A 22,908-nucleotide genomic window follows, 5' to 3' on the forward strand; every position below is an offset into this window, starting at 1 on the left:
ATCAAACTATCTTCTGCACTTACAAAAATACTTTAATTAAAACTATATTTACAACTATTAGCCGTATAAAAACATCCATATCAATCGTAGAACGACAGCTACGAACAATATACGAGTAAATATAGGTATCGGTACCGCCCTCTTGGACTCCGTTTTGGTCAACCCTGACACTTCGCCTTTCTTTAATGGTTGTGCTAGCCCTGGCATTTTTGGCTTATCTGTGAAAAACAAACATAAAAGCCGTTAGGAATAAAACTGGAAACATTTTTTAAGGGTTCCGTACCTCAAAAGGAAAAACCCTTATAGGATCACTTTGTTGTTTCTGTCTGTCTGTCTATACGTCCGTCTGTCCGTCCGTCCGTCTGTCGTGTCTGTCAAGAAAACCTATAGGATAGATTCCCGTTGACCTAGAATCATGGCAGGTAGGTAGGTCTTATAGGTCATTGTGAGCTACGTGTTCCTGTCGTGTGATATGTCCCTCACCAACACTTGCTGTAACTCGCCTATCTTGTGGCCATACGACACTATAACATCAGAGTAAAATGGACCTTATGCTACTCGATTTAAAGTAAATAATTCAGTACCACCGATTTTAATTTCGCAAGGTTTCCGCTTGGAGCGCTGGCTTTAGATATATTGATGTGGATGAATTTGAGCTTTAAAACAAGGCAATTAAGGTCTATCTTACTTTGTCGCTGTACTTAGCTATAGGTAGTCCCATCATAGAGAACTTGCCGGCGGCGCTAATGATCTGCACGGTCAGCATTTTGCGGCCTATCTTATGGCCGTACTACACAATACCGTCAGAGTAAAATGGACCCTATGATGCTCGAGTTAAAGTAAAAAAATCGAGTACTATCGATTTTAATTTCGCAAGGTTTCCGCTTGGAGCGCTGGCTTTAGATATATCGATGTGGATTAATTTGAGCTTTAAACCAAGGCCTTAAGGTCCATCTTACTTTAATGCTATGGTTCTTTTTTTTTGTTTTTGCGTGTTCTTACCTATGGGTTGTCCCATCATAGAGAACTTGCCGGCGCTAGTGATCTGCACGGTCAGCATCTTGCCCATATACCTGTCCTGCTTGGGCACCAGCACCTGCTCGTAGTACTCGTTGTGAGCAACATAGTAATTCTTGTCGTGCGATATGTCTGTCACCAACACTTGCTGTATCTCGCCTATCTTGTGGCCGTACGGTTCGTACGAGCGGAAGAAATCTGATAGTTGTTTTGTACGCTTTTTAACTTCTTGACCTGGTACCTAGACAACGAAACGGGTATATTTATCTCGAAAATTGTAAAATTAGGTACTTAAGTAGTTAATTTAGTTTTTTTATCATAATAAATTAATAATTTTTATTTCAGACAATATAAGTCTCAAGACAACCCATAACAAACAAAAAAAAAAAACCACAAAATAACACAATATGTACAATATATAGTATAATTATTCATTTTATAATATTATGCATCTTTAATACTGCATTAAACTAAATTGTTAGTAAGCATTAATATTCCCTAACTTACTGTATTTAGCCATATATATTTAGTATACTAAGAGCGTGTGTGTGTGTGTGTGTGTTAGTATGTGTGTGCGCGTGAAAATATTCCTTTGAAGAAGCTCGACACTCTCATAGTCGTATTCTTTTAGCCATTATTTATTTAAATAGCTTTTTAAGTCTATGGCCACACCCAATTTGAGAGGAGACCCGGTCTCAGTAGTGCGCCGGCGATGAGTTGATCATGATAGGAAAACAAATCAATTTTTCACTCACCCTCTGCATCTTAGCAGCTGGAGTCCCAGGTCGCGGGAAGAACTGGTTGATGAAGAGTGAAGGGAACTTGTACTTTTTGCAGAGAGACATCGTATCTTCGAAGTTGGCTTCAGTTTCTGTCGGGAAGCCGCAGATGATGTCTGTCGCTATCGTCATACCGGGGACCCTAAGCCAAAAATACACAAGATAATGTTGAAAACTAAAACCCGAGCGCGATCGTCTTAATAAACGCTGAAATATTGCAGTAAAATTGTTTTTATGATGGTGTATTTTAATGTTGTAGTAGATTTATATTTATGAACTGAAAATTTTCTTCTATTTCATTCGACATCCCACTAGATACAAAAGCAAAAAAAAATTTGAAGACCCCTACTTTTTTGATCTAACATCCGTTAGGTCATTTTTTTTGTATAAAATATAGCCTTTGTCACCCCGGCCTTTACAATGAATCAATTGACACCTCATTCATCAAAATCGGCCTAGTAGTTTAGGCGCTACGGTGAAATACACAGAATCTGGATACAAACATACATACATATATACATACATACATAGACTGTTAAAATCATAACCCTTCCTTTTGGCTTTGCCGCAGTCGTGTAAAAAAGAGATGGACCTAATCCCATACAAACTCGACCAAAGGCGAGTAAGTCTCGCAGACGAAGGGTTCCGTATACAAGAATAAAACTAAATTTAATGCTGGCAATATTGAAACTTTTAGTATTTGTTGTTATAGCGGCAATAGGAATATACATTCTGTGAAAGTTTCAGGTCTCTACCTATTATGGTTCACGAGATACAGCCTGCTGATAGGTAGACAGACGGAAGGACAGCGGAGTCCTAGTAATAGGGTAGTTGGCACACTTCGGGTATGGTACCCTATTACCTCAGATCATAGCCTACTCACTTGTGTCTAAGGTAGTCCACAACTCTCTCGAAGTCTGCTCTAGTGTATTCTCTTTTCATATCCGAAAGCACTTCGTCGCTGCCCGACTGCACTGGCACGTGAAGAAACCTACCCACAAAATATACAAATATACATAACATAAATACAATAGATACTTATTTTGAAATATCAAAATCAAAATATCTTTATTCAATTAAACTTTTACAAGTACTTTTCAAATGCATCGAGAATCGTCAAATGCATCTACCATAGTTTGGAATGCCTTTCCTACCAAGAAAAACCAGCAAGAAATTCGGCAACATGTACAAAGGTAATTGAAGTCCCGCGCATTGCTGGAGCGAGCTTCAGGTCAAATCCAAGCTCTTTTATCATTTACTAGATAATTTTCTTGACAGACACGACTGACAGACGGACAGAGGACAGATGGACAGACAGATAGACAAAAAGTGATCTTATAACGAGTTTTTCCCGGTTGAGGTACGGAGCCCTAAATATCGGTGAAAGTAAGAGTCGGACTCGAAACGCAAAAGGTTTCGTAACACCGTACAAGAAATAACACTTTTTATTTTTTTCAAGGAGTATATTTGTATATTTTAATTATGTTATAGTGGCAATAGTAATACATATTCTGTAAAATTTTCAACTTTCTACCTAATACGGTTCACAAGATACAGCCCGCTGAAAGACATGCAGACGGATGGACGGACAGCAGAGGCTTAGTAATAGGGTCCTGTTGGCACTCTTCCGGTCCGGAATCCTAAAAAATGAAACTTACTTATAGACTCTGGGATGGTGCATAATTTGGGCGATTTCAGCTAAATGTTCCAGAATGTAGGGTGGGTTGGTCATACCCAGTCGTAGCCTGCAACCTTCCGGTATCACCTCCACCAACTGCCACAGCAGTTCTGGTAGAGTTGTGCCTATGTCGCGCCCGTATGTTCCTGCAAAGATAAGAACATCACTACATTGCGACAAGGATCATTTGACGCGTGGCCAAAATCGGAACTAATGCTGCCATCTTGTGAAGTGTCACGCTGTCCCCTTGTACAGTCCGACAAGGCTCTTTTGGCGCGTGGCCAAAATCGGAACTAAAGCCGCCATCTTGAGAAGTGCACTTGTTGGTAGTTCGCTGTGTCGGCATATAGCTACAACAGCGCCCAGCTACAAAGTGCCAAAAGAGCCTTGTCGGACCATTCCATCTAAATTTCAGCCAAATCCATCTAGTAGTTTTTGCGTGAAGGAGTAACAAACATACACACAAACTTTTGCCTTTGTATTATTAGTGTATGTACTCCTCTCAACCTCCTCTGGTGGATAATTCCCCAACTTACCTTTTGCATGCTAGGTCTTACACTATGTATCACTAAAAATATACAAGCTTACCTGTATCCTCACTAGTCAGCCATATCTCACAAACTCCCTCTGTGAAGGACTGTCTTGCCCTCTCAACAATCTCCTCTGGTGGATAACTGCCCAACTCACCCCGTGCGTGTTTGGTCTTACAGTATGTGCATTGGTTCAAGCACCCTGTGTTAATAGGGATGATCTCTATAAGGGGGTTTTTTCGTACTTTGGGTAGAAGAAGGGATGCGCCACCGGCTTTTTTACCCCCATCTGTCTTTTTTTGACCAAATAATCTGACTGTGTGACCTGAAAAGAATTTTTTCATCAGTGATATTAGAGGATAATGCTGGGTTTTGTTTATTTGTATACTAGCTGATGCCCGCGACTTCGTTCGCGTGGATGTAGGTTTTCTTAAATTCCCGTGGGAACCCTTTTTTCGTTTGGGTAGATATGGTAGGACAAAAGGAAGATTTTCACAATAAGCGGTGACAACCTCCTGAATAAGATGTTCCGGAGTCTGGGCTTCAATCACGGGCACACACCACTAACTCACCAGAGCCATATGCGTTTTAAACAATTAAACTTAATACCCAAAAGAAAGAAAACTTAGTGAGGATACCTGCATGCCTGAGAGTTTACCACAATATTCTCAAAGGTATATATAAAGTCTGCTGGATCTATACTTGGTCAGTGTGGTAGACACTTCTCATTGTGAGAAAAGACCCATGCTCAGTAGTGAGTCGGTGATGAGTTGATCAAGATGTTCATGATGAGAATAAGATATCAGTATGCACTGGCTTCCATATCTACCTTTCAATGTCTCCTCCACAATCTCAACGATCCTGTCTATTTGCTGCACGCCCACCACGCTAAGCCCTTGCAAGTAAGTAGCACGGGGAGCGCCCTGCGGTACACAGCCTGCCACTACAACGTGGATGCCTCGGCTCTGACCCAGCTCTATTTCATTCCTGTAATACATGACAATCAATTTAATTTTCCAAGTAAAACTTCTCTAGGGGCAACTTGAGACAGATTTGTCTATATTCTAATTTTAAAAGGACGCCAAACAGAACAGCTGTTTTGAGATCTACATCCATTATTCTATGCAAGTTAATAACGCACAATCTATATGTGATTTAGTAAATTAAATTTTTCATGAAAAAATCAAAGTTTTTTTTTGTTCAATATAACCACAAGTTCACGGTTTTCGAATTTTTTTTTTCTTTTACTTGTGCTATAAAACCTATCTGCCTATCAAATATCATGATTCTAGGTTAACAGGAAGTACCCTTTAAGTTTCTTGACAGACACAACAGATGGACAGACAAACAGGCAATGAAGTGATCCTAAAAGGGTTCTTTTTTTCCTTTGGAGGTACGGAACCCTAACATTAGTGATATTCTCACTTGAGGGTGGGGGCAGGATACGGGCTAGTTCCAAAGCCATCCTGAGGGCATTTGCTGACAGGTTTGATTGTCAGTACCTGAACCATTGTCATATGGTGCACGTGCTGACTAATCAAGCCTGTCTTAGATATAGTATTAGGATTAGGTAAATAGTTATAAGATCACTAACATTAGTTTTAAGGTGTGTGTTATTACTAACAATTATGATTAATTTATGGTCGAAATAAATGATTTTTATTTTATCTTTTACTAGCTGATGCCCGCGACTTCGTTCGCGTGGATGTAGGTTTTAAAATTCCCGTGGGAACTCTTTGACTTTCCGGGATAAAAAGTAGCCTATGTGCTAATCCAGGGTATAATCTATCTCCATTCTAAATTTCAGCCCAATCCGTCCAGTAGTTTTTGCGTGAAGGAGTAACAAACATACACACACACACACACACACACACACACACACATACAAACTTTCTCCTTTATAATATTAGTGTGATTTTTACTTGAAATGATCCTCTGCGGGACTCTTCACAGTGCAAGAGTTGAGTAGCCACAGCTGAGCTTGCCACTTGTCCTCTGTCAACTTGTAGCCCTGAGCAGCCAATAGCCCTGCCATGTACTCCGAGTCGGAGTTGTTGTGAGCACAGCCCCAAGTCTTCACATAGATTGTTTGAGTGCCTGGAAGAATGTTTTGTTTATTTACTAGGTGTTACAGTAGTACATAAGTATCTCTACAGAAAAGTTATTTTTGAATGGTGCAAAAATATCTCAACCAATCATAGCATGTGTCCACTTGCTATTGGTTGCTGCCTAGATGCTATGTTTTGTACGTGAGAATTATGAGCGATATAGCTTTAGTCTCTGTTGTTCTTGTGTTAAAAATCTTAATGACAAGCAATAATGTCTGTATTTCATTGGTCTAGGTTTAGTTGGCGTTAGAATCCGTTTTTTCTGAATTTTTCCAATGCGACTTATTAAAGTGTAATGTACTATATTTTCCATGTATTTTTTTATTTGCCATACCCTTAGTATAGCTGAATTTAGGTAGGTATTTAAAATCCTAAGGAAACTCTTTAATTTTCCATGAAAAAGTAGCCTGAGTCTGTCTCCAGGATGCAATCTATATTTATAACAAATTTCAACTAAATCAGTTAAACATGTGGGATTTAAAAAGTAATTAAGAGACAGACGAACTTTCACATTTATAATTTTAGTATATGGACTTCTTATAGTTCTTTGGATTCTAATTTTCACAATGTTTACTCAAATGTTATTGATGGTAACTGGGTCGCACAAGTAGGTAAGTGGTAAATTCGTCCAAGTAATAAGTAAAATCCTCTCATTAAATATCAATTAAGTTTGATTTGTAATTTATATGGCATATAGTTAACATGTCATAAAATGAAAATATAATGAAGAAAATCAATAATACATGCTAGATTATATTACTACTATATATGTCTTGTATTAAAATAAGAAATAATACACAAAATCCAAAGGTTTTAAGGTTATACCTGGTACGACACTCTCTAAAAACACTTTTTCCACAGGTTCCAAGTCCTTGGTTTCTTTCTTTTTGGATCGTACACTAACACTTTTCCTGCTGGCATATCTCTCTTTAGGTGTTATGTCCTGAGAAGATATTAAATCTTCAATATCGTCGATTATTTCGGAAAAAGCACCTGGCATATTCGGTATTTATTTTGAAAATATTGACAAATTAATAGTGATGAGTGACGTACAATGGACGTACAGAATAAAAATAAAAACCACAGATAAAAAAATACAGACTATATTTTAAGTTAAAATTTGTATCTATGGTCATAGAAACCGGAACTGTGAGTTGTGAATGCTGGAGTCCAGATTCCGGATAACCGACGCGACGGACATAGAGTAGGATGTATTGGCGACGGATAGCGGGCATGGCTGGGCACGGTTGTGGCCAATCATCAGTAATGAAATGCACACTATAACTAAAATCAAGATTATGAGAATCACACGCGCCGGATATAATGTAATTTTCAAAAGCAAGAATATTAGTCTTGATGCAAATTACGTCTTCGCCACGCATCGACTGCATCAAACACGATAAAGGAGATGGCTGGTGAAAGGAAATCATAGGATTTGTAAACTTTGTTTCATCTATTTTAAAAATAATTAATTAAACTTCAACAAAACGATATGACCAAACCTAGATTAATAAAAGGATCACCGGTGCGGGGTGCCGCATTACAATAAGACCCCAATAAAATCATCGTTTACGATTAATAATACTGTATAAACATTGAAGAAATAGAACGTTTTAAAACCCCTGACAAACCCATATTAAACTTTAAACCATGGACCATGGGTATAAAGTTTATTATCGGCAATGGTCATGAATGGGTCAAAAAGTGACGCAATCGTTCCTTTCCGAAGGTAATATAGGTATACGTACCTTCTGCCTGAGTACGGGACCAATCGGTCAAAAAAGGAATTTATTTCACTGTGTGTGAAGTTGTCGATGTGATGATCTATTTTTACGCGTTCCGTAGCAGCGGATTATTTTTCACTAAGTGAAATCCAAAATGCCATAATATGTTGCTATTATACCTGTAATGTTGTTGATAAGAATATCATGCATATAGTTACATATTTACTTTGGATAGATTGGTGATAGCCTAGTGGTTAGGATGTCAGCCTCATATCCGGGGAGTTGGGTGTTTGATCCTGACACTAGTAACTTTTTGGAGTTATGCGTATTTTAAGCAAATAAATATCACTTAGTACACATAGTTAAGAAACCTGCATGCCTGGAGTTCTCCATAATGTTCTGAAATATTTGGTTTGTCGGAACCGGAATAGGAATAAAAATCGCAATCGGAGGCAGAACAGAGATGCGTTTAGGGCAGGTCTAAGAAAATAAAATTACACACATTATTATGATGAATAATGTGTGTATATTTTAGTAATGTGTGTAATAACTGATGTTATATTCTCGTCATACAAACTTTGTATGACAAGCTGTGCGCTTACATGACGACTACTTTTGGCTCTACTGCGGTCGTTTGACATCTACAGTGTGACAATCGCAATCACCTCTGATTGGCCGACACTCGTTCACTATTGGCTATATTATTGCATTGTTGAAATATGAATACCAGAAGTTCAGCTAATCAAAACAATTGCGATTGTAATCATGATTGATGCAGGTTTTCCGGAATCGTCCAAAACTTGTCTCCTCTTCATCGCATTGCTCAATGCATTAGGTCTTTTATCGCGTTGACAATGGATCGTACAGCTGCTATAATACGGCTGCTATGGATGTACCCTTGGCCTTATGATCAACTTTGGCGCCTTTTATCCTGTTATTTAATCGCTCAATGAATAAATAAATAATATTTTATTAGGTTAATTCAATTGCGTTCTAAAAATATACATAGCTACCTCTATACATATAAGTTATAGCAGTTACCTACTTGCTATAAAATGGTCGGTAAATGTTTTTAATTCGATGACCAGTTAGCCCTTGACTGAGATTTCACCTGATGGTAAGTGATGATGCAGTCCCAAGAGGGAAGCGGACTGACGTGAAAATGGCACGGCAGTTTGTATTACCCATGAAACCTAAAGGTTTCGCAACATTGTACTAATCACTAGGTAAGTGGTGCTATGTCAGGCCCCTCATTGCTAGTAGAGTCCCTAATTGCTAGTAGATTGGTCACGGCTGAAGCTTTCCACTAGACCGGACTAAAAACAATTTTGTAATTATTATTAAAAGTAAGTCTAAGTAACTACCTAGTTACTTACTAAATTGAATTCCCAAATTGCCCCTGCTTTGGCACTTTCCTTCTACGGCCGGGCAGAATCTCACACAGATTCAACTAACTTGTTGAGAGAATTTAATTTACTTTGACTTGTAAGTCCATGCGTCTTTTCCACTTTGTTTTTATTAGCTGGTAAGCCGAAGTAGTAATGATTAGTGATTAGTTGGTTTCAGTAGCATAGAGAAAGTGGCACCTGGCAAGGTATGTGGTAGTAAAATAAAACTAGAAGTAGTCACAAAAAAGTACAACACACTGAAGCACGCACAAGAGCCACAAGAAGTTCAAAATTCGAATTTCGAATCAAGATGTAGTGGCGCGCGAATCCTCGCCGAGAGAGGTTGTGTTGAGTTTTGTTTGTCTATGGATATTAGAATACTGTTATTTATTTACCTATCGTACGTGTTTCGTGCTAGAAGTTTAGTGTAATTAATAAACTAAATTGTTTTCCATTACTTTTATTATAACGGTAAGTACCTAAGCTTTGTAAAAAGTATTGTTTATTAAAAAAAAGTGTTAAGTATATTTTGATTTTTGAATGAAACTTTTGTTTTTTGCTGTAGGTAAAAATATAATTATGAAATTAAGGAGGTATCCGTTAGCTATTGTGTTTTTAAGTATCTAATTAGTTACCTACTTAACTATTTCTTGATTTAGTAAAGTAAACTTAATAATAACTATTTAGACCTCTTTTAATTTATAGTTAATATAACGATGAATAAAATAAAAATTGTAAATTCCATAGCTCCATAGTTGTAAAAGTTAGTAACTGCCAAATTCATTACAATTTTATTTTCCAAGGTTTTCCCTAGTATTATAATAAAGTTGTAGTTTATAATAAAATTATGACTGAATGTTATTTACATTTACTTTTCATTTTCTTTATCTTTTTAGCTAGTTATATCAATTATCTAGTTAGTAGATATGTGCTTAGATATAAATTATGTGATATTTGAAAAAAATGTAGTTAATTGCTTTTCTCAAAAATCATAAAAGATTTGTATTTTACGTTACATATTTACCATACCTACCTGCTTGTTATTATTACTTACTTAAAATGGAGATAGACATCTCCACCAACAAAAAAAAATCTAATTCCATTTTAACGTTTGACGTAATGGTTTTTTGTTATGCAAGGCCGCTATGCACCATTGAACTGTATGTAGTAGACGGGGAATCATTTACACGTATGGTAGATCCTTACCCCTTCTTTAATTTCGGGTAAAAAATACATCGTGCGCACGCGCCGCTTGGCAGCCGCACCACCTGCCGCTGTTTACTGTCTATTTTTCACGATGCACTTCCAAATATTCTACAAAAAATATTATTTTTGAACCCATTAAGAAATAGATACATTACCAAAAATATGTACCTCAATGTAGAAAAGTCAAAAAATATATAACTATTATGCAAACTATATCATTATTCATTACACTACCTAATTTACTTATGGGCTATGTAGATCTGTCATCTAACCTCCAAAATTTTTTCACTTTTTAAGTGATTCACATAGGTAGGTGCATTACGACATAGCCTGATTGAATCACTACCTTTTACACTAATCGTAACCGCAGTCTTATCCGCACCCACAGAAAAGATGAGTCGATTGATATTTCTCTTGAAATTCGTTTACAGTTTATTTATGTAGGTAAGTAGGTACCCATAGTAATCATATTAAATATCTTTGTTTGTTACACTTTCTTAGTTGACTTTATACAGTTGTGTATGTAATACATAAAAAAAATAAGGAGGCTGGCGACTTTTCAAAAAAGGAGTGTGATGTTTTTAGGGCTCATCTACATTGCACAGAAGAAGCTCATCATCATGTATTGTATGTGCGTTTCTTTGTTCTACCATAACTTCTAAAGGCCTGAACATATTTAGATTAGGTGCAAGCGGTCTCGTGAGAATCACACAACATTGGCTCTAATTTTTTTGAAAAAACTGAAATATGGTAGAGCAGTCGTGTTTTTCAATCTTTTAATCTTTTGTTTTAAGTACTACTTTTCCTTTTAGATTTGAGAAGCAAATTTAACTTTCTTTAAAGGTTAAAATTGATGTAAATGTATTTTAAAATTGCTATAAATGTGCAATAAAACCCACGTTTTCACAAAACATCGTGATTTGATCCGTTGATCATTAAATTTTATCTTGGGTCGAATGTTATCGCAATCTTGGTTGACCCGAATTCTACGTCAGACGTGCGAATCTGGGACCGAAGTTTATCATAATGTATCGGATTCCTTTCACTTCACCTATATAAACAACACAATGTTCTTATACACTGATTTCGCATTATCTATACCTACCTAGATAGATATACATAATGCCTACCTAATATTATATTATAGCCTCAATAGCTCAACGGTTATAGGAGCGGATTGAAATCCGAAAGGTCGGTGGTTCAAATCCCACCCGTTGCACTATTGTCGTACCCACTCCTAGCACAAGCTTTACGCTTAGTTGGAGGGGAAATGGGAATGTTAGTCATGATTAAAAAAAAAAAATATTAGGAGTTTAATTTAATAATAAAAATAAAAAACCCAAAGGCGAGTTTTTGGTAGGTAAAGTATGGCTACAAGTTACAACGAACAATTAAATGGCTCCAATCTTATGTAAACAAACATTTTTTTGTGACCAAATGAATAATAGGTTGAATGAATAGTGTACTTAATCTGCGTAATACAACCATATAGGCACTACTGTGGCCACTGGAATGGTTTTTTCCCACGTAAACAGTTTTTCGTACGTGACGTAAAAATGTTTATTAGAAGCAAAACCATGACACCGCTGGCGCATCAATGAGGTTGATGACGTTGACTAATAATATGTCAACCTGCACAGTGTGCACACACCACCAACAATAGTTTTAAGAGTTAGGTATTTAGCATGTGTGCAATTAAGTTTTTGACGTGACAACGTCTTATAATTCGATAGAGCCGGCTGCACGCACGAAAAAACATGACTCTTGCGGCGTTACCTCGCTCTGAGGCGTTCCATGTAAGGCTTGAAGTGCAAGCGAGAGCGCGGAACGAACGACAAAGAAGCACAATCGGCCTTTGTTGTCACGTTCAACTATCGTCAGTAAACCGACTTTACAGACAACCAATTTTTTTTAATTATATAGACTAGCGCTTGGCTGCAATCAGACTCGCTAGCAATTGATGATGCAGCCTAAGATGGAGCGCGCTTGCCTAGAAGTTGCCTATTCACTCTTGACTTGAAGGTACCCATATTATAGGTGGAAGGGAAAACTGATGCCGTTCCACATCCTGGCGGTTCGGATTCAAACATTATTGTAGTAGTAGCCACTACTTTGCTTAATATAGCTAGCTACTCAAATTACATCTACATACCTAATACAATAGGTACCTTGTCACACATTTAATGTCACATAATTATTTTGACGTAGGTAGGTAGTAGGATTAGGTAGGTACTTACGTAAAATAATTATCTGCTGCTAAGATGAACGCACTGTATGTATGTTAGTGCGTTACATCACCTCGACATAACACTAATTAGTGTAGGATAACTGCCCTAGATAGCTTCATACTGTAGTTAGGTACGTTAATTGCTTTTTAAAGGTGATAAAATGTATAGTCAATACTCTTTCTATACCACTCGCCATATTTTGTTTATCTAGGAAGCGCACATACATTATTTTCAAGTTTTAGTTTTTATTTAGTTATTTAATTAATTTTTTTCGTTCTATTTAGTTCATTTAGAACCTACAAGGTTTCTTACTTATCAATTTGTTGCAATCATGTTGCAATGCAATCTAACTCTAAAAAGTAATCTGCTATTTTGGATTTGGATTTTTTCCATAGTTTAGGTACTGTGTTCTATTAGCTAAGCCCTTTCATTTGGTACCCATAGGAGGAGGAGATTGAATAAACTAGGTAATCCAATGGTAATCCACCATTTTGTGGCTTTGGCCATTTTGGAATTGGTTATTGAATTTATCAAATTGTATTGTTATCCCAGATCAATAGTTTAACAGGAAGGGTGTAAAATTTCAATAATGTGCTAGATTTGACCCACATACGACAAAAATAATAGTACCAACACTACACCATAAGCGTATCAGGTTCTGTTTGAGGTAATAAATATCCTGCAAGTTCCTAGGAAGCTCAAATAAACTTCCTATTTTTAACCGACTTCCAAAAAAGGAGGAGGTTCTCAATTCGTCGGAATCTTTTTTTTTTTTTTTATTATTTTTTATGTATGTTCCCCGATTACTCAAAGACCCCTGGACCGATTTGGAAATTTTTTTTTTTGTTTGAAAGGGTATACTGTGCAGGTGGTCCCATATAAATTTGGTGAAGATCTGATGAATATCTTCGGAGATGGAGAACAGAACTCCTCAATAGATAGGAGCAAATTGCTCGCGATCAGTGCAATAGCTTAGTAAACAGTAGGGTTTTAACTGGGCATAGCATATTATAGTACAGTGGGGCCACTAAAAATTGTGAAATAAAAAATTTTCAAAAGAAAAATAAAACCGACTTCAAAAACCACAAACACTAAAAAGTAAAAAATAACTTTTATTTAGCTACACATGTATGTACCTAGGTATGAAGTCGGGCGAGCTTCACTCTTGGATTTCTAATTTTGTTTTAATATGCTCGCTCGACTTCATACCTAGGTACATTACATGTGTAGCTAAATAAAAGTTATTTTTTACTTTTTAGTGTTTGTGGTTTTTGAAGTCGGTTTTATTTTTTCTTAGTAACTAATGTCCTACACTACAATAACCTAGCCTCGACAATGTCTAAACGTCGCGTCGATTCGAACATTTAACGAGCGGAGGCTAGCCTTTCTAAATACGAGAATAGGGATCACTGTTTGCACTGGACAATGATAAATTGCCCATTAGCAAGCAACCCTAGTTATAGTCAGGGTTGTCAAATTATCGGATATAATTCCAAAAAGTAAGAAATATCAAGATAAATAAGGTACAAGAAACAAAAACTGAAACCCGATGGTTGGATAAACGATATTTTATTTTCATTAATCAAGCGCCATTTGATACAAAAATCCAAGCAACCAATATAAGCATTTGTCTCAATTTAATTTTGTTCGTTTAAGTATTTTGGTTATCATATCCACCATATTGAATTTGCCCTTATAGCTTATGATAGCTTAACGCTAAAAATAAAACCGACTTCAAAAACCAAAAACACTAAAAAGTAGAAAATAATTTTTGTTTAGCTACACATGTAATGTACCTAGGTATGAAGTCGAGCGAGCATATTAAAACAAAATTAGAAATCCAAGAGTGAAGCTCGCCCGACTTCATACCTAGGTACATTACATGTGTAGCTAAACAAAAATTATTTTCTACTTTTACACGATTACAGTGATCGCGAGCAATTTGCTCTTATCCATTGAGGAGTTCTGTTCTCCATCTCCGAAGATATTCATCAGATCTTCACCAAATTTATATGGGACCACCTGCACAGTATACCCTTTCAAACAAAAAAAAAATTTTCCAAATCGGTTCAGGGGTCTTTGAGTAATCGGGGAACATACATAAAAAAAAAAAAAAAAAAAAGATCCCGACGAATTGAGAACCTCCTCCTTTTTTGGAAGTCGGTTAAAAATAAAGCCAAACTCCGCATATTAACTAAATCTTATTTTTAACCCCCGACCCAAAAAGAGGGGTGTTATAAGTTTGACGTGTGTATCTGTGTATCTGTGTGTCTGTGTATCTGTGTATCTGTCTGTGGCATCGTAGCGCCTAAACGAATGAACCGATTTTAATTTAGTTTTTTTTGTTTGAAAGGTGGCTTGATCGAGAGTGTTCTTAGCTATAATCTAAAAAAATTGGTTCAGCCGTTTAAGAGTTATCAGCTCTTTTCTAGTTTTCTTGTAGAAAAGAAGGTTAGATAACCGTTAGGTTCATAATATTATGTCAATAGACAAATGTCAAGCTGTCAAGATGGACGTTGCCTAAATACATAATTATTTATTTGAAAATGATGTTTTGGAAAACTCAAATACTTTGGATCGTCGGGGGTGTTATAAATTTTTAATTTACACTTGTTAAAATATGCTTTTTATATTCATTTAGAAATAATTTTATGTTAAGTATAAATAGAATTTTATGGTTTCTTACGTACTTTTGAGAGAATAATTTCTGTCAAACGTCGAAAATTTGCTATTGTGGTTCTCTGCATCCCTATTAGATCTAAGGGGTGACATAACATAAGGGGATGGGGACATTAGAATCCTCTTGGGGGTCTCCATCGATAACAAATTTACGATGTGACAGTAATATTAGTCAATTATTCGCCGAGGGAAATTCGGAAAAATCTTGGTTAAAAATTGTTTTATGATTTTAAGAACTTCATACATTCTTTCTTTACTATTTAAGTTAGATACACATTAGATAATAATTTAAGTTTGGAACGTACGAACGAGCACTTTGCTTTCTAAACATTAACAAAAATTTATATTCCGACATTTTATAAAAATAAATCAATATGATTCAATTTGTTACTGTACCATATTGTAAAAAAAAATTGTTTACGAAACTCTATACACTTTCCAGTTCAATAATATCAATTGAAACATCCAAATCCGTCTTCAGGCACCAAAATACAAGCACTTATGTGCATCCAGCTGTCTGTTACGTCATAGTTTCACAATCCAATTCAATCCCAATTGGTTTTATGAACTCAACCTACAGCGATGATCTATTTTTCTTGAGCCACTTCCGTGCAATGTAGATTTATAGGCAATACAAACGCCTACGCGGAATCTTTAGCTCTAAATGAATAATGGTTTTTTTATTGAACAGTTACTTGTTAGGTTTATTGGCAAACACGTCCACTAGATTTATTAACTTATTACACCTCATTTTCGGAACTATGTTGAAACAGTAGGTAATGCGCACGGGTCTTCTGCCAGAATAAAGGGCTGAGGCCATAGTTCACCACCCTAGCCAAAAGATTTGCAGAATTCATACAACTTTGAAAATATTATGGAAAACATTCAGGCATTCAGGTTTCAGGGTGCTTTACGATATTTCCCTACACTGTTAAAACTAGTGATAAACGCACATAATTCTGAAAAGTTAGAGCGTGCCCGGAATCGAACCCCGGACCCCCCGGCAACCTATGGTTCAAATCATTACATCAAAATCATCTCTTTTCTATAATTTCGAAATATTTGTTTCACTAGTAAAATTTATTGTCTCTTCTAGTACCTAGTTTTATCCATAAGCTATCGGTTTACTTAAAAGAAACATTTACTTCAGCAATATTGAATGAAAAATAATTAATGTAATTTACAATTGCAATTTACAAATTGGATTTTACAAAAAAAAGGTCTTTGTAAAATTACGATTTTGGCAGTTAGTTAGTTTTTGCTGTAAGCTGTCGATTCATTTTACCCTCAATTTCTTTAATGGAATCAATTTCTCTTTCATCTTTGACCACACGATACGCGTAAATGCCTCAAGTTATAAAATGTAAGTGTGTTTACTACATTCATAGTTATTACTTATGTTACATAGTTATTATTAAATATGATGCCCGCAGCTTCGCCCGCGTGGATTGGTCAGATCCCCTGCAGCATCAGGATTGAGGAGTTGGACTCCAAATTTTTTATGAAACAATGTCGCAAAGTTCCTCTATCGATTAAAAAAGAAATGACGCAAATCGGTTCAGAAATCTCGGAGATTTCGGTGTACATAGGTATAAAAACACAACTCCCTTTTTGAAAGTCGGTTAAAAAAGTAGCCTATTTTACGCCCTGGTCAATCCTCTACTTGCCTGTGAAAGTCCCGTCAAAATCGGTTCAGCCGTTCCAAAGATTAGCCTTTTCAAACAGACAGACAGACAGACAGACAGACAGACAAAAATTTTAAAAACGTGTGATTCAGTTATGGTATCGTTCAAATAACCATATGAGCTTAATATGAGGTAGTTATTTCGAAGTTACAGACAGACACTCCAATTTTATTTATTAGTATAGATTATTCACCTTACTTTACTTACCAAATACCACATCAACCAATCCTGGTGCCATCTGCATGGGTATGACCTGTTTTCTAATTACCTACCTGATTTCTTTTCTTTTGATCTTATGTAACTGCGCTTTAGGACTAGTGGCTCGCTTATACGAGCGGATCTCCTGTCCAGAAATCCTGGGTCTCAAGTAGAACCAAAAACTTCCTTGTTTTACTACAATCCATCAGCCTGTTTGCGTCCAATGCTGGGCATAGGCCTTCCCGCTCACCACACCCACCGTCCTCATCCATTTACTTCCCGCTAGCGTATTAACGTCGTCAGTCAACGGCTTAGAGTTCATCTCACAAGTCACACTGCTTGCTGGTACGCGATCTCCACTCCAGAACACGTCTGCCCCAGACATGGCCTGCCCACTGCCACTTCAATTTGCTAATTCGTTGAGCTATGTCGTTTACTTTTGTTCTCCTGCGAATTTCGTTGCTACGGATTTATAGTCCCTCAGAATTCAGAAAGATATAGCACGCTAAGCGACTTTGAAGTTCGAACTTATATGGAACTTATGGATATGACCAAGTGTCCACGTTTCAATGCTTACGCTATCACAGACTTTCGTCTTTAGGCTTTGTAGTATCGACGAATTTACTAGGGAACCCTAAAAATGTCTAGTGCCGTAACTACCCGTTTATCGATTAGTTATTTATCCAGCAATTAGTAAAGTAGTGATGTGAGCGCAAACACCACTCGATGAAAATGGCATCAACGAAATTGCGGTTTCACTTTACGGAAACGAGCCTTTGCCCTTTTCTAATTTCTATAGTAGAATTATTTTTAGCGTTCCATGCCTCAAAAGAAAAAACGGAGCCCTTATAGGATCACTTTGTTGTCTGTATGTCTGTCTGTCTGACTGTCTGTCCGTCTTTCCGTCGTGTCAGTCAAAAAAACCTACAGGATTTCCCGTTGACCTAGAATCACGAAATTTGATATGTAGGTGAGTCTGATAGCACAAGTTAAGGAATAAATACGCAAACAGAGAATTTGTGGTTACATCACACAAAAAAATGTATTCATGAAAAAATTAATTTACTAAATCACATATAGTATGGTCTGTTGGCATTAATTTGCTGTGTTGCACATAAAAATGTTAAAATATCTTGTACGATAGTACGGAACCCTTCGTATGCGAGTCTGACTCGCACTTGACCAGTTTTTGGGATGTACCATCCACAATACATACAACCACAAATTCACGGGTTTCGTATTTTTCAGGTTTTCTACTTTGTGTGGATTAGTTTGTAGCCTAATATCTGTTAATTCTTGTCCAGTGTGAATTAATAAAGTGTGCTTGGTCACGATGATATGGCTCATTACTTGCTCATTGACGACAATTAGTATTCAACTCCTGCCGGGTCCTCGATAGACACTGGCCTTGACTTCGTAAATTACATTATTGTATGCAATTGTGGTGTAGGGGTTTAGGTGTTATGTAATACAGGAGCCGCTGGATTCAGGCGGCGCGAGACCGATGCCTGAGGAAGTCCCTGCAAAAGACCTATGTCCATCATCATCATTAACCGATACTTAGACGTCCAATAAGCATATGTCTCTTGTAAGACGTCTACACGCCACGGTCTTGCGTCTCCATTATCATCATTGGCTGATAGACGTCCACTGCTGGACATAGGTCTCTTGTTTAGACTCCCACAAGCTACGGTTATATTATGTTGCCTGAATCCAGAGGCTTTTTTCTCCAGAAACTCATCAGCTTAAGACCCCATCGTCTATCCGTTTTTCGGGCTACGTGCCCTGCCCTGCCCATTGCCACTTCAGCTTTGCAACCCGTTGAGCTATGTCAGTTACTCTGGTTCCCCCACGGATCTCCGCAGTAGGTATAATATAATGACTCTTTCATTTAAATATCCTATGATCGATTGGTCAATATTTGCAGGTCGTTCAACTTTCCCAACATAGAACACTTATAGATGATAGAATATTCAGTATGACTCGCGTGTTAGAATACGTGATGTATTTACATGCATTTCCATACATCTCGGGGACTGTGGGCAGGCGAGCGGAACGTTCGAATTGTGGTTACTTGTGCATTGACATAGATTAAGTTTAATGCATAATATTACAGGTTTATATGCCTGAAAAAATCGTCACGAAATGCGAATTAGGGGGAGATAGGGCTAGCGCATAAGCGCAGGAACGAACGAGAGAGCTATATTTGAAGTAATTACTCTAGGTAGGTACGTGAACAAATCAGAAATGAGGAGATCCGTAGGAGAACTAGAGTGACCCGCATAGCTCAGTGGGTGGCGAAGCTAAATTGGCAATGGGCAGGGCACATAGTTCGAAAAACCCAGGTGGACTTTTTTATGAGAAAGTTAAAATAAATAAATGAATAGTTTCCATAACGATTTAAGCTCGAGCGCAGTAAGCTTGAAATTTTTCTACATTAATTTTTTTTATTACAGGTACATGCTTCAAATACATCGCAATTCGCAATGGATCTTAATAATCTCAAAAGGACACAAAAATGTGAAAAACTAAAATGAGACACAAAAGTATGTTTGTGCTAGTGATGTGCTGAATTGAATCATATCGATGAACTAACGACATGGATTTGGATATGCATAACTCGACGCTGGACACGATATATCCGCGGGAGGCGACCATCATGGCGGCCGCGTGTGCCTGCATCTTCAGTATAGTTGGTGTTTTAGGTATGTACCTCAACATCATCATCATCATCAACCGATAGACTTGTCCACTGCTGGACAAATTCTCTTGTAGGGACTTCCACATGCCATGGTCCTGCGCCGCCTGAATCCAGCGGCTAGATAGCTATATACATTATCTCCTAAGTGACACCTAGTGACAGCACTATCCATATAAATGCGAAAGTGTGTTTGTTTGTCCTTCAGTCACGTCGAAATGGAGCAAGTAATTAATGTTATTTTTCGCATTAGTATAGTTAGAGGACTGGAGGGGACATAGGTTACTTTTATCCCGGAAAATCAAAGAGTTCCCAGTTTCCCACGGAGTTTTTCAAAACCTAAATCCACACGGACGAAATCACAGGTATCAGCTAGTCATAAATTGAATCACGCAAATCGCTTACATAACTAGTCTAGACTAATGTTTTAAGAGGTAAGGAAAGGAATGAAAGAGGGAAAGGTTGTAAAGAGGGAAGGAGGAAGGAATGGTGTAAAGTTTGAACCGATTTTGAAAATTTTTTCACCAGTAGAAAGCTACATTATTCTGGAGTGACATAGGCTATATTTTATTTTCAATCACCCGTGGAAAGACGGGGAGGGTCACTAGTTATAGATAGTCACTAGTTATACTCGTAGATAAAATGGAATTGCTAGATCTTAGGTACACACTGTTTGACTACGGCGATGATAAGTTAAATAAGGACATGCCTCCTTATAAATATGTAATGAATAACTACCCACTTGCCAGTTTAAATATTGATCTGTCGTCGACTCATTGATTAGAAGTTGGAACAACTGTTTACTTTGCTTATGACGTAATTATGTATTACTAGCCAATGCCCACGACTTCGTCCGCGTGGATTTAGATTTTAAAATCCCTGGGAACTATAATTTTCCGGGATAAAAAGTAGCCTATGTGGCGATCCGTTCCTACGTTGCGGCATGATTGTTATTATAGCGGCAATAGAAATAACATTCTGTGAACATTTTAGTTGTCTACCACTTACGGTTTACGAATCACGAGAGTACAGTCCGCTGCGACAAACAGACAGACAGACGGACGGACAGTGGAGGCTTAATAATAAATAGGGTCCCGTTGGCAATCTTCGGGCATGGAACCCTAAAATCGGTCATCTGCAAGCAGTGACAGTGGAAGCGTGCTAGTTGTTATGAGTTATGAGTGACACATTATGAAACAATAGTCGACTGTATACCAACATGCGCACGCGCACAAACATTAGGGCTGTCAATTTTAAATAAAGATTAGTCATGTCACGGAAGCTGAACATTTAAGGAGTACGTACTCCACAGGATTCATATTTTGCGAAACGGCCTGGAGCATAAAATTATACAAATATGTCCACAATCCTTTTAATAAAAATTTGAAAATCCAAGCCTAGCACAAAGAAGATAAAAAAATGCAATAATTGAAAGAATACTCGAAGCACTTCCGATAGAGACGCATCAGTGAAAGCTGCTTAGTCTATTATAAATAATAATAATATTTAAAAGATTTTTTTAAATCGCCCCTTAGTCTAATTTTAATACTTCTAGCACAGTTCACGACTGTTAGGAACTTGTAACGAAACTTCGAGGCTTCGATGTTATTGGCCGGCGTCAAATGTTCCTTCTGACACTAGATAGCCTATGAATCGCCTATTTTTCTAGATTTCACGTCACCCATAGCCTAATCCTAATATTTGACATATCGTCGATTTAGGATCCAATCGCGAGTTGCCTCAGTTCACTCTGCCTCTAGTGAGAAGCAACCCTAGTTCTGTCTTCTCAGAATTTGTAGTGATGTGATACGCTCAGCGCTTAATGAGGTGCTTATCGATAAACAAGCTTCGACAATTGCAATGCCAGGTAATCCATTATTTGATCACATTCAATATTTTCAATGAAGCCTCGAAACTCCGGAACTCCGGACTTGGAACTCTGAGCATCAAAACCTGACTCCGGAGCTGGAAATTAGTCCGATTTTTAAGACCTAGTCAGTCACATCAAGCTCACTGCTGCTACGTAAATAATATCAGCGCTAAAATAGCGAAAAACAAGTTGCTTCCAAAACAGCGTTGCAATTGAAGTTCCAGTGTATCAGTAGCGGTCAGTGGTGAGCACAAGCTTGTCAATGATATCCGGATATCGATATTTCTTAGTGAATTAAAATATTAATCCGTTTCCCGTAGAGTAGGCACGCACGATAGTTATTAACACCCGACCCAAAAAGTTGGTGGTGGGATGTTATAAGTTTGACGTGTGTATCTGTGTGTCTGTGTATCTGTGTATCTGTCTGTGGCATCGTAGCGCCTAAACGAATGAACCGATTTTAATTTACTTTTTTTTGTTTGAAAGGTGGCTTGATCGAGAGTGTTCTTAGCTATAATCCAAAAAAATTGGTTCAGCGGTTTAAAAGTTATCAGCTCTTTTCTAGTTACTGAAACCTTCACTTGTCGGGGGTGTTGAAAATTTTTAATTTACACTTGTTAGCTACATTACGTTCATAATCGCTATCGTACTTTTAAGTCTAATCGAAGCCTTATGTATCGTCAACATCGATTAATATGCCTCCAACCAACTCCGCGGAACATGTTTACTGAACGTGAGACTGATGGTCGGTTTTGATTGGACAGTTCTAACTAAAAGCCTTTACTTGCCATATATATAATGTACCTACAAGATTATGCCTGCAACTACGTCCGCGTGGACTACACAAATTTTACTCCCTTAATTAGGGGTGGAATTTGCAAAAACCTTTCCTTAGCAGATTTCTACGTCATATTAATAGCTATCTGCATTCCGAATTTCAGCCCGATGCGTTTAGTAGTTTTAGCTGTGCGATGAATAAACTGAATACGAAAACAGACTGATGGCAATTAATACTAAGCCTAAGTTCTAACCCCCCGTCCACACACTGCCCGTGTGGCATGGGAAGACGCGAAGAACGGAGGCAGAGACGTAGTGCGGCCGCGTTACTCGCATGTTCCTC

General features: G+C 37.5%; 2 protein-coding genes across 4 annotated transcripts in view; one reads left to right on the forward strand and one right to left on the reverse strand.

Annotated features, from left to right (window-relative positions):
• Nucleotides 1-14: 14 nt before the first annotated feature.
• On the reverse strand, nucleotides 15-7,154 carry LOC123868125 (threonylcarbamoyladenosine tRNA methylthiotransferase). The gene is made up of 9 exons (XM_045910498.1): nucleotides 6,938-7,154; nucleotides 5,927-6,101; nucleotides 4,834-4,991; nucleotides 4,063-4,329; nucleotides 3,455-3,620; nucleotides 2,680-2,787; nucleotides 1,773-1,938; nucleotides 1,003-1,258; nucleotides 15-218 (listed from the first exon to the last, which is right to left on the reverse strand). Exons 1-9 carry the CDS (start codon nucleotides 7,110-7,112, stop codon nucleotides 58-60), a joined length of 1,632 nt encoding a protein of 543 aa, XP_045766454.1. The 5' UTR covers nucleotides 7,113-7,154; the 3' UTR covers nucleotides 15-57.
• A 2,357-nt stretch (nucleotides 7,155-9,511) lies between these two features.
• Nucleotides 9,512-22,908, forward strand: part of LOC123868126 (protein trapped in endoderm-1) — a 31,307-nt gene continuing 17,910 nt past the window's right edge. Inside the window, exons 1-2 of one of the 3 annotated variants that reach the window (XM_045910499.1) lie at nucleotides 9,512-9,695; nucleotides 19,677-19,925. In XM_045910499.1, the coding sequence (XP_045766455.1) occupies nucleotides 19,820-19,925 (106 nt within the window). In that variant the 5' untranslated portion in view covers nucleotides 9,512-9,695; nucleotides 19,677-19,819. Of the gene's footprint in view, nucleotides 9,696-19,642; nucleotides 19,926-22,908 lie in introns of those variants that run through there. The other 2 variants (XM_045910501.1, XM_045910500.1) reach the window with 2 other exon arrangements.

The sequence above is a fragment of the Maniola jurtina genome, chromosome 9, assembly GCF_905333055.1.
Source record: "Maniola jurtina chromosome 9, ilManJurt1.1, whole genome shotgun sequence".
Taxonomy (NCBI): Eukaryota; Metazoa; Arthropoda; class Insecta; order Lepidoptera; family Nymphalidae; genus Maniola; species Maniola jurtina.